Source organism: Enhydra lutris, unplaced genomic scaffold (assembly GCF_002288905.1).
Source record: "Enhydra lutris kenyoni isolate GAN:26980312 unplaced genomic scaffold, ASM228890v2 scaffoldscaffold109, whole genome shotgun sequence".
Taxonomy (NCBI): Eukaryota; Metazoa; Chordata; class Mammalia; order Carnivora; family Mustelidae; genus Enhydra; species Enhydra lutris.
The window spans coordinates 841,429-853,406 of record NW_019154193.1 but is presented as its reverse complement, the minus strand read 5'-3'; the positions used below and the strand labels follow the sequence as shown (position 1 = coordinate 853,406).

Here is an 11,978-nt window from a genome sequence, read left to right as displayed (position 1 = left end):
AAAAAAAAAAAAAAAAATCTTTAAAAAAAAAAAAAAGATTTTATTTATTTATTTCACAGAGATCACAAGTAGGCAGAGAGGCAGGCAGAGAAGGGGGGGGGGAAGCAGGCTCCCTGCTGAGTGGAGAACCCGATGTGGGGCTCTATTCCAGGATCCTGGGATCATGACCTGAGCTGAAAGCAGAGGCTTTAACCCACTGAGCCACCCAGGCGCCCCCATGTGAATGTATTTAATGCCACTGAACTATACACTTAAAATGGCAAATTTTGGGCCCCTGGGTGGCTCAGTTAATAAGCATCTGCCTTTGGCTCAGGTCATGATCCCAGAGTCCTGGGATCAAGCCCAGTATGGGGCTCCTTGCTCAGCGGGAGCCTGCTTCTCCCTCTCCCACTCGCCCATCTTGTGTTCCCTCTCTCGCTGTGTCTCTCTGTCAAATAAATAAAATCTTCTTTTAAAAAAATAAAATAAAATGGCAAATTTTATGTTATGTATAGTTTACTACAATAAAAATTTTCTAAAAGAACAAAGAGGGGGAAAGGAAAAAAGTAGACTAGCATTTGCAAGGGTAGAACCAGGGCTTCACCCAAATTACAACCCACCCCTCATTTTCCTTTTCTTTTTTGTTGAGACCAAACACACAACAAAGTATGTGGAGCCCGTTAATCTTGGTCTTAAGTACAGCTCGCTGAATTTTTTTTACATGTGTTTATATCTGTATAACCACCACCAAGGCAAGGTATAGAATATTCCAGGGGCACCTGGGTGTCTCAGTCGGTTGAGACTGAGACTTGATTTCAGCTCAGGTCAGGATCTCAAGGTCATGAGGTCAAGCCCCACATCAGGCTCTGGGCTCATTAGGGAGTCTGCTTGAGATTCTCTCTCTCTCCCTCTCCCTCTTCCCCTTCTTCTGATCTTGCCCCCCCTCAAATAAATAAATAAATCTTAAAAAAAAAAAAAGAAAGAAAAGAAAAGACAGAAAAAGAACATTCTGCACCCCTGGAGGGTTCTTCCTAGTCAGTAACTCCTCTAGAGGTAACCAGTATTTTGACTTCTGTCACCATCATTTGGTTTTACCCAAATATGGTTATACTCTTTTGTGTCTAGTTTCTTTCACTTAGCATGTCTGTGGGATCCATGCATTTATTAGTGTATCAGTATTTCTCCTCTTCCTCCTCCTTCTTCTTCTTTTACTGTGTACTTTCCATTGTATGCTAAATCATTATTTAATTTGCCCCTTCTGTTGACTGTCATTTGGGTTGTTCTGTTGGGGCTGTTGTAAATCAAGCCACTGTGAATGTCCCTTTGATGAACCTACATAATCATTTCTCTTGGATACAGACTTAGGGGTGGGCTGGCTGAATCACAGGGTGCAGATATTCCATTTAGTAGATCCTGACAGTTTTACAAAGCATCTTACCAGTCCATACTCCCGCCAGCAGAGAGTTCTGTGTGCTTCCCAACCTCACCAACACTTGGTTTCATTTTTTTTTTTTTTCTCTTTCAAGCCATTCTGGGGTGTGTGGAGTAATACCCCAAAATCTAAACAATGCAAAAATGGAAATTTGTGTGCAAATATTTAAACGCCTAATCGTCAGTAAATGACCCTGAAGTTAGTGTCACAGTGCGGGGCGGGACTTTGGGCTCTCAGTCCGTGTGGTGGACAGTCTCCATGGACTTGAGGGCATTTTCATGCCGCTTTCTTCAGATGTCAGATCAATTAATTCAGAATGGTTCCAGGCATCTGCCTAGCTCCAGCTTTTTTTTTTTTTTTTTTTTTTTAAAGATTTTATTTATTTGTCAGAGAGAGAGAGAGGGAGAGAGAACAAGCACAGGCAGGCAGACAGAATGGCAGGCAGAGGCAGAGGGAGAAGCAGGCTCCCCGATGAGCAAGGAGCCCGATGTGGGACTCGATCCCGGGACACTGGGATCACGACCTGAGCTGAAGGCAGCTGCCCAACCAACTGAGCCACCCAGGCGTCCCTAGCTCCAGCTTTTTAGTACTAGTCCTCTTTAGAAATACTCTTTCCAGAAGGCTTACCGTGATTGTGAAAATGTATTTGCAGTGTTTCTCATCAACCGTGAATGTCATTTACCTGGGCCAGAACTGTGAGCTCTTTGAGGGGCTCCCAACTCTTAGACTTTAATTCCTTTCAACAGGCATTTGTTACGCTGCTTCCAGAACAGGGAGGAAAGCAGAAAAGGAGCAGAGAGATTCTCCTTTCTCTCTGTCCTCCATTAGCAGTGTTCTTCTGGCCTCCAGAAGGTTCCTCTCGTCCCTCTGAACATGTTGTCTGTGTGAGATCATATACAGAGTGCATGGTGTGGAGCATATGGTATCATCCTTCTCCTTCCTCCATATACATATATGCGTGTATATCTATGTATGTATACATATATACACATATATACATGTCTAGAATTGAGAAATATATTTTTAAGCTGTTTTTTCTTGCCCTGTAATTTTTTGTGCATTACCCTTACCTTGCTTTTTGTGCATCTCACAGTTCTTTCTTCATAGGCTCCCATCTTTAAAAACAAACAAACAAACAAAAAACCCAAAACAGAAAAGCAGCTTTAAAAAAAAAAAAACAAAAACTCATTATTTGAAATGTGACATGATGCGTAATATTCATATGCGTAATATTCATATATAATATTCTTTGAAACAGTAATGGAAGATCATACTGTAAATGATAGACGCAGGTTTATCTAGCTTTGCATTTTTCTACCGCACACGGTCGTGCTCTGACAAGTGCTTTTACTGCGTCTCAACCACTGGGCAGGTGGTACGGCTCGGTGCTTTCTTGGCTTATAGCACTCCTTGCTGACAGTGTACGTTCTCCTCCTCTGTCCTTCTGTCTCTTAGCTCAAGAGGGCCAGTAGCGAGGACATGCTCAACAAACCAGGAAGTACCGCCGCTTCCGGGGTGGTTCGACTGAAAAAGACTTCAACAGCTGGAGCCATCTCCGAGCTTGCAGAGAGCCGCCTGCGGAGCAACCCAGGTAGGGAGGACCCAGGTGGGAAGACCCCAGGTGGGAAGGAGCCAGGCAGGAGGGACCCAGGTGGGAGGGACCTAAGCAGGCCATTCATCTTGGTGATATGAGAACCTTTTCATGATTCCTGCGTCCCTCTCCTCATCAGACGTGTATTACTGGCCACGTGTGTGTGAGAGGGGGGTGCCCGTTCTGGGGTTGTAGTGGTGAGAGGTGTGTTAGAGGAGGGAATGAACCCTGTAGAATCTCGCAGACGTGGGCATTCGACATCCTTCCTGGATCCTCTGGAAACCTGGAAAAACCCTCTGAATCACTTAGGCTATGGTGGCCACCGGAACCTGCGAGCTTTCTGTTTCACTGGTTTTCTGAGAATCAGAAAGAAGGGTTATTTGCCATTGTGTCTGAGTTCAGAGCATGGGAAGCATCAGGAATGTATTTCATTTTCTTTGGGTGCAGGTACATAAGAGAGCTAAGATTTCCATGGTCCGACTGTTACAGTGCTCATCTCCATGCAAAATGGTCTAAATTGGGAAAATAGCTGAAATACATCATTATTAATTTATAATGGAAGTGAATATTAGTATACTTACAATTTTTGAATTCTGCATAAAATACCACAATTCAGATTAGCTTTCAAAGGTGTATTTTAATTTACTCAGTTTTCCAAAAAGTTGAATCTATGAAAAGTGTATGTGACTATTTTTTTTTTTTTTTTTTTTGGATGTAAAGGCCTCATATTTCTATACAATGGTTGTACTATTTTAAGGACTGGTTTCGTACTGAATACAGACATTTGGTTTTAAATATACAACAAATGAAAGTACAGCTTGTTTTTATCACGCCAGCCTAAACATTAATTCCATAAGTTAACAGGGCACCACTAAAAAAAAAAATGACAGAATCCTCTCACTCTCAAATATTGATGTAAAAATGTGGGATCGAAATATTAACAAGTAGAATTCTACAAGAAATTAAAGGAGTAATAGTGTAGATTGCAACCAAGTGGATGTATGGTCTTCAAGAATGCATTATATTTGGGCATTTAGGAATATAATCTATTTTACAACATTACTAGACCAAAGGAGAGCCATTGTCATCTCCAGAGATGGAAGACATGTTTGGCAAAATTAGCAATCTTTCTGATTTAAAAACAAACTTTTGGTATACTATAAATGTAGGGATACTTCTCTAGTGGGATTAAAACACATGTATCTCAAGCCACAGCCAGAACTGTCCTCAAGGGTGAAATCCTGGAAATATTCCCTTTAAAGTCAAGAATGATTCAAGATTGCCTCATTACCACTGTCATCCAGATTTCCCTGCAAGTATTAAATCAAGGCAGTGAGCCAGGGGAGCTCTAGCTACAGAAGTACTGGAAATGAGGGAACAAAAGTGATGATTTTCTCCAGAGGATAACATTGTATGCTTAGAGAAATGCTTAGAATTTCCTGAAAATTGTATCATTAGAAAAAAACAGAATGTCCTTCAATTCTATTAGATACAGTAGGAGTTCAACTTGTGGTTAGTTGTAGGATATTGAATATAAATAGCTTGCTTTTTTTTTTTTTAAGATTGTATTTATTTATTTGACAGACAGAGATCACAAGTAGGCAGAGAGGCAGGCAGAGAGAGAGGGGGAAGCAGGCTCCCCGCTGAGCAGAGAGCCCGATGTAGGGCTCGATCCCAGGACCCTGGGATCATTACCTGAGCCGAAGACAGAGGCTTTAACCCACTGAGCCACCCAGGCGCCCCTATGAATAGCTTTCTTATCAGTGACTGGTTAGAGGAGATAAGTAACACAAGAAATGATCCCATTTATAAAAGAATATAAAAGGTAAAGTACTCAGGAATAAACTTAGTATTATAAAAGCCTATATATATTTTTAAAAATCTTAAAACTCTTTGGAAGGACATAAAAGACATAAATAAGTAGAAGGATATACATGGTGCTTGAATAGGAAGGTCAAATATAATAAAGATTGAATTTCATCAATATTACTTGAATAAGTATAATATCTTAAATATAATAACATTATCTAAATTATTCTATGAATTCAGTTTCATCCCAATTAAGATATCAGTGGGAATTGGCTGGGAGTGCAAACACTGGTAAAATGATACTGAGTTTATCTAAAACAGTGGTTCTCAACTGGGGGCCTTCTGTCCTCCACCCTCCACCAAGGAGCAACTGGCAATGTCTGCAGACGTTGTTGTCAAAATTAGGGGGGTGCTGGGACGCCTGGGTGGCTCAGTTGGTTAAGCGGCTGCCTTCGGCTCAGGTCATGATCCCAGTGTCCTGGGATCGAGTCCCACATCAGGCTCCTTGCTCGGAAAGGAGCCTGCTTCTCCCTCTGCCTCTGCCTGCCTCTCTGTCTGCCTGTGCTTGCTCGCTCTCTCTCCCTCTGTCTCTGACAAATAAATAAATAAAATCTTAAAAAAAAAAAAATTAGGGGGTGCTGCTGACATCTAGTGGGTACAGGTCAGGGATGCTGATCAACATCCTACAATGCATTGGACAGCCCCCCACAATAAAGAATTATCCAGCCCAAAATGTTAATAGTGCCTCTGTTGATAAGCCCTGATATAGAAGACAAAATACTCTAGAATAACCAGAAAATTTCTTTTTTTTTTTTTTAAAGATTTTATTTATTTATTTGACAGAGATCACAAGTAGGCAGAGAGGCAGGGGAAGAGAGAGAGGAAGGAAAGCAGGCTCCCTGCTGAGCAGAGAGCCCGATGCGGGGCTCAATCCCAGGATCCTGGGATCATGACTTGAGCCAAAGGCAGAGGCTTTAACCCACTGAGCCACCCAGGTGCCCCAACCAGAAAATTTCTAAAACACAGTAATCAAGGGACTAAGTTTAAGCATCTTGTAACTGGAGAATAGATATGCACTTCAGCAGAACAATGGAGAAAGTCCAGATTACACCTAGGGTAGTATAGAGATGGGACAGAATGGGACAAAAGTGGCATTTTATATCCAGCTAGATAATGCATTGGAAAATAATGACTGATTGGGTCTTTAGGAAAAAATAAAAAAATAAAGCTGGATCCTGATCTCATCCCTCTCCATCAAAATAAATTCCAGGTGGATTAAAGATTTTGATCTTAAAAAGTTCAGCCATGAACATACAAAGAGAAAACCTCAGAGTCAGTTTGTAGTCTTGGCCTTGGAAGGGCCTCTCCAAGTAGAAACAAACACAGCAGCCATGTAAGAGAAGATGAAAAAAAAATCACAATAAATATAAAAAACTGTTTTGTAAAAAGTGGGAGTTAATTTGCAATCCATGTAACAGAAGGCATATTTACACAGAGCTTATATAAATCAATAAGAAAAAGAAAACAATGCAATAGAAAAATGGCTAGTTCACATTAAAAAATAAAGATAGGCACTAGAAAGATGCTAAGTCTCACATAGAGGTAAAGAAATGTAACAAAACAAGAATTGGATGTGCTCTTTCCTCTCACTGATGAGGAAATATGAAAGGCATTTCTGGTGTTATCAAGGGTACAGGGAGCAGGACCCTACCTATAGTTGATATACAAGGACGGTTTGATATTATCTGTCTACATTTGAAATGTGTATAACCTTCCACCAAGTATCTCCTTGGCATTTAATATTACTGATTTACTTGAAAAAAGATGGCAGTAAATATGGACAGTTGAAGCATTATTATAATAGTAAAATACTGGCAACAGGTGTGTATCAGTACAGAACCGGTTACATAAGTGATTTTCATCCAATGGAGTAGTATGCAGCCATGAAAATGGACACAGTAGGTTTGTATGTACAAATAGGGAAAGATCAAAGTATGTTATAAAGTGGGGAAAAGAACATGGTGCTTATGGTATGACCTCATATGCTTTGATTTTTTTAAAACTATACATTAATTTAATATTTGAAATCATAACTTTGTGGAGGGATTAAAAGTGGTTATCTTTGAGGAGTTACCAGAATTGGGTGGGGGAAAGAGACTTCATATTAGATCTTTCTATACTGTTTGAAAATTTTTAAACATATCCATACAACGCTTTAAAAATTAAAAACAGGATATTGGGGGCCTGGGTAGCTCAGTGGGTTGAGCTGCTGCTTTCAGCTCGGGTCATGATCTCAGAGTCCTGGGATCGAGCCCCACATCAAGCTCTCTAAACTGTAATGGCCTGTTGGGCTGCTAAGGTGCAGTTGTTATTCCTATAGTCCCCATTCGAATGCAGTACACTCCCTACTTTACTCCAATGAAATTATGTCCTTTGAATTAATACAGTTGAATTTGAAAATTACATTTTGTCACTGGAAACTTACTTTTGAATGTAGGCAGTCCTCTGCAATTTTTTAATCAGCTTTTGGACAGCTGCCGCTCTTGGCATTTGTCCCGTGTCCCCAGATTGCTTCATTCATGGCGAATCCAGACCCATGCATCTGCCTGTGAGCCAGCTATGGGGCTGCATGGGAATGGTGCCCATCAGCCAGTGATTCTGGGCTGGAGGGACTCCTACCCCTGCAGGGCCTAGGAGTGTGAGGTGGTCATTCAAATATGGGATCACATTTTTTTGGTTTTTACACACATGAGAAACAGGGAAACGAAAGTGCTGGTACTGGTAATAGGTGTGGGTTTTTATATCTCAGTATCATGGAGACAAAGATGGGAATGATTTAGTGTATCAGAAATGGCAGCCCCATTGGATGCCGGACTTTACTGGACTTCCATCAGTTCTCTATGTGTTGAGCCATAAAGAAAAAAAAAAACTAAAGAAAGGCCAGACAAGTTTGACTTTGTAACTCCCATGCCCACCCAACGCTTCCACGTCCAGCATCCTCTCCTGCTTGTTTTCTAGATCAATATTGTCAACCTGTCTGCGTTATAGCCCAGAGACACTCTTCCTTTTCTCCCTCTGGTGCTCTTTGTGTATATCTCATCTTACCCTATAGGAGTAGATTTAGAGAAGGGAGTGGTTCCTTGTCTGTGGGTGGCTGCCCTCCCTGCTTACCCAGTGGACCCGTCATCCCAGGGTCCCAGGAAATGTGAGCGCCCACAAAACTATAAAGGAATCCAGCCACTAGGTGGCAGCCTTGTCAAAAGTCCGTTGTGCCCTTCCACTCTGAGCCCGGGTTTCTGAGCAACCGGGTAACTACCGGACTTAAGGAAATAGCCCTTCTTTTGCTCATTCATTAATTCAGCAGATATTTCTGAGTGCTTTCTATGTGCCCAGCACTGTTCTAGGGAAAAGGACAGAGACGCCTGTGTCCATGGAGCCGCGTAGACAGGACGTGGAAGAGGTGATGACGTCTGCTGGGTAGAAGGGGGTGACCCATCCAAGAACAGCGAGAGGTTGCTGTGGCTGGAGCCCCATGAGCGAGGACAGCAGTGGGAGGCGGGAGCAGAAAGGCCAAGGAGGAGAAGAGTGACATGATCTGACCTCATTCCGAAGGGAGTCCATGGCTGCTTGCTGAGCTTGGACAGGTGGAGTGGGAGGCGGGACCAGAGGCTGGCAAGGAGGTGGCTTGGGCTGGGTTGGTGCTGTGGAACTGAGAGCCGCAATTAGCTTCTAGGTGCATTTTTTTTTTTTTAAAGATTTTATTTATTTATTTGACAGACAGAGATCACAAGCAGGCAGAGAGGCAGGCAGAGAGAGAGGAGGAAGCAGGCTCCCTGCCGAGCAGAGAGCCCCATGCGGGGGCTCGATCCCAGGACCCTGAGACCATGACCTGAGCCGAAGGCAGCAGCTTAACCCACTGAGCCACGCAGGCGCCCCAGCTTCTAGGTGCATTTTGAAGGGTAGAATCAACAGCTCTAAAAGGCCCTGATGGGTTCTTTTTTGTCGTTGTTTTAATTGATTTATCGGAGAGAGAAAGCTTGAGTGGGGAGGAGCGGCAGAAGCAGAGGGAGAAGCAGACTTGGTGCTGAGCCGGGAGCCGGATGCGGGACTCTATCCCAGGACCCCAGGATCATGACCTGAGCCGAATGAAGGCAGATGCTTAGCTGACTGAGCCACCCAGGCATCCCTGAATTTCCTTCCTTTTTTAATGCTGAAGACTATTACGTTGTATGCATACACCATATTTTGTGTATCCAATATCCATCAATGGATATCTGTGTCATTTTCACCTTGTGGATACTGTGAAGAGCATTACTATGAACTTGGGTATGCAGACAGCTCTCTGAGTCCCTGCTCCTGATCCTTTGGGTTTTCTGCCCCCGAACAGGGACTGCTGATTCTCCCGGTGGGTTTGAGGTAGGTGGAGTGTCAGATTTCTGCTCATAATATCTGTGGGGCTAGTGAGATGAGATCTGATGGGTGCCCAAGGGATGACCTTGAACACCAGTCCCTTCTAGAGACACACCGATGAACGTTACAAAAACTGGCGCTACATGAGAGTGTTCATTCAGACCATTCTATCTATACATAGCACACGTGGGAAGGAAAAGAATGGCGTTATTTTAAACTGATACCAGTGTTTTCTCAAAGTTAAGGAAAGGGAACGTTTCATGCCAGCTGCACCTTGGCCAAGCTCTGTGTTAATGCTCATGGACTCTCCGACATCTCAGGACATTCCAGCATCAAAGCAGGCTCGCATCCAAAAAGGCATTCATGTCCTTGCCTGCCCATGTGCCTATCCATTCCCGGTTACCTGCGTCAGACCCAGCATACCTGTGGCTCCAGCCTAAGATGCTTGTCCTCTTTGATGTGGGAAGGCACTAACGCCTCTAACTCAGAAGGTGGACGGTCTTATTGCCAAGTTACGTGCGAAGAAACGGGCTCATGTGGGTTTGGCCGTGTTCCCAAACTCACATCCAGTCCAGATTCTTTCCTCTGTGACGTCGTCATTTGCTGGGGGGGTGGGGCAGCTGTCTGCATGCCCATGTTCATTGTAATGCTTTTCACAGTATCCACGAGGTGAAAATGACACAGAGGTCCATTGATGGATGAATGAAAAAACAAAATGTGGTGTATGCATACAATGTAATAGTCTTCGGCATTAAAAAAGGAAGGAAATTCAGGGATGCCTGGGTGGCTTAGTCGGGTAAGCATCTGCCTTATTTTCTTACCCTGTTAATGGAAGAATTAACATGTTCGTTAATACATGTTCGAACATAAATGTTCGTCTGTTAATGGAATCCCTACCAATAGCTCACATTCTTTGCACACTGTGTGCTAACCACTGTCCTAAGTACTTGATACATATTATCTCCTTTGGTCTTTACAATAACGCTAGGACCCAGGATCATCACTATCCTTGCCGCTTTATAGATCAGAGAGATTATGCAGACCGTGCAAGTTCGTGCTTTGAAAATATTGGAACCACGATTTGCCGATGAGGAGACAGGGCCCGAGAGACTGTGGCACAGGTGGGCTTGCTGGCATGAGAGTAGAGGTAGAAGGATGTTGGAGGTCTCGGGACTGAGAGGCCAGAGGGTGGGTGGGTCAGTCCCTGGCACGGGGCGGCGGTGGGGCGGGGGGCTTCGTGAGCCAGGATGTAGAGGACTTGACAGATTGGGATGGGGGTGGTCAGTGGATGACAAGAAGAGAAAAGAGGATGCCGGGTGTCACAGCATGAACCTCAGACATGGAGGTGGTGCCTTTCACAGGGCGGAAGAGAGACCGTTGCAAAGTGACATTGGGGGTAGTGAGGACACCCACACCAACTCCTGGCCCACGTTTTCCGGAAATGTGAGAAAAGGAACAGACCGGCTGGAAAAGGAAGCTGTGGGAGTCATTCAGCCTCAGAAGTGATGGGACATTCAGAAAGGAGGCTCGGGGTAGGGGGTGTGCTGATTTCAGCTGTGAGTTCTTGAGGGCCCTGAGGACAAAGGAGGGGCACCGCATCTACTTGGGGATGAGAGCCTGCAGAAAATCACAGAGTGCCAGGAATGAGGTTTTCTGTTTCATTCTTTTTTCCTATTTCTTTCTTTCTTTCTTTCTTTCTTTCTTTCTTTCTTTCTTTCTTTTTTTTGTAATATTACACTGATCACTTATTAATGAATACATTTTGTGGTTCAAAAAAGTTAACATTTTAGATTCAGCATTTTCATTTGTCTTTATCTTTTTCTACATTTAATTCATTTTTGTATTTGGTAAGAACACTTCACATGAGATGGACCACCTTCCCAAATTGTTAAGCATGCACAATGTTGTAGGGCAGATCTCTTGAACCCTGCACCCACTGAACAGCAACTCCCAGCCCCCCTCTGCCCATCCCACCCCCTGCCACCGTTCTACTCTGCTTCCATGTAGAGAAGACTCTGGCTCTCTTCCATAACCCACATAAGTAGATTCATACGGCATGTGTCCTTCTGTGATCAGCTCATTTCACTTAGTGTGTATTCAGGGTTCATCCATGTTGTACCCTGTGTAAAATGTCCTGCCTTTTAAAGGCTGAGTCACATTCTACTGGACATAAGCACACATTCGCTTTATCCCCCCCATCATCGAGGAACCAGGAATGTGTTTTCACTTCTGGCAGTGCATGGGGTAGCCCCGCGGTGGAGGAGGTTTTGAACTTGGTACTCATGTCGATGAAGTCCTGGATTCTTATCTTAGCTTGATGGTACCCTGTGGTGGTTCCGTGGCACTGCACGTCCCGGTAGTGTGTGGTCAGTCAGGACTTGGGCGTGGAGCGAGGGTTTTTCTCTGACTTTGCACAGAGATGCAAAGGTTGAGAGCTGGCTTGGGCTTTGCCCCCCTGTTCTGAGTCCTCCTTTTCTGTGATTCTCAGAGGGGGGACCTCTCCCTGCATCTCCCCCAATAATATTGACATTTTTATACTCTTTCCATTCAGAAATGTGGCTCTCTCTCCATTTTTCTGAATTCTCCTTTTTGTCTTTCTGTAAAGTCTGGTCTTCTTCTCTTCTTTTTCCTCCTCTTGCTGTTGAGTTTATGTCAAGGTTTTATACTTTTATTACTATGTGGATGGGATTCCATAGTCATTTTTTTTTAAGTAAGCTGTAGGCCTAAGGGGGGACTTAAACCCATGATCCCAAAATC

At 43.6% G+C, this 11,978-nt stretch overlaps 1 protein-coding gene across 2 annotated transcripts in view; it reads left to right on the top strand.

Moving 5' to 3' along the window:
* LOC111139475 (sperm antigen with calponin homology and coiled-coil domains 1) overlaps positions 1-11,978 on the top strand; it is a 195,031-nt gene that overhangs the window by 7,547 nt on the left and 175,506 nt on the right. For both annotated transcript variants that reach the window (XM_022491742.1, XM_022491743.1), the window contains exon 2: positions 2,867-3,002. In XM_022491742.1, the coding sequence (XP_022347450.1) occupies positions 2,867-3,002 (136 nt within the window). The remainder of the gene's footprint in view (positions 1-2,866; positions 3,003-11,978) is intronic.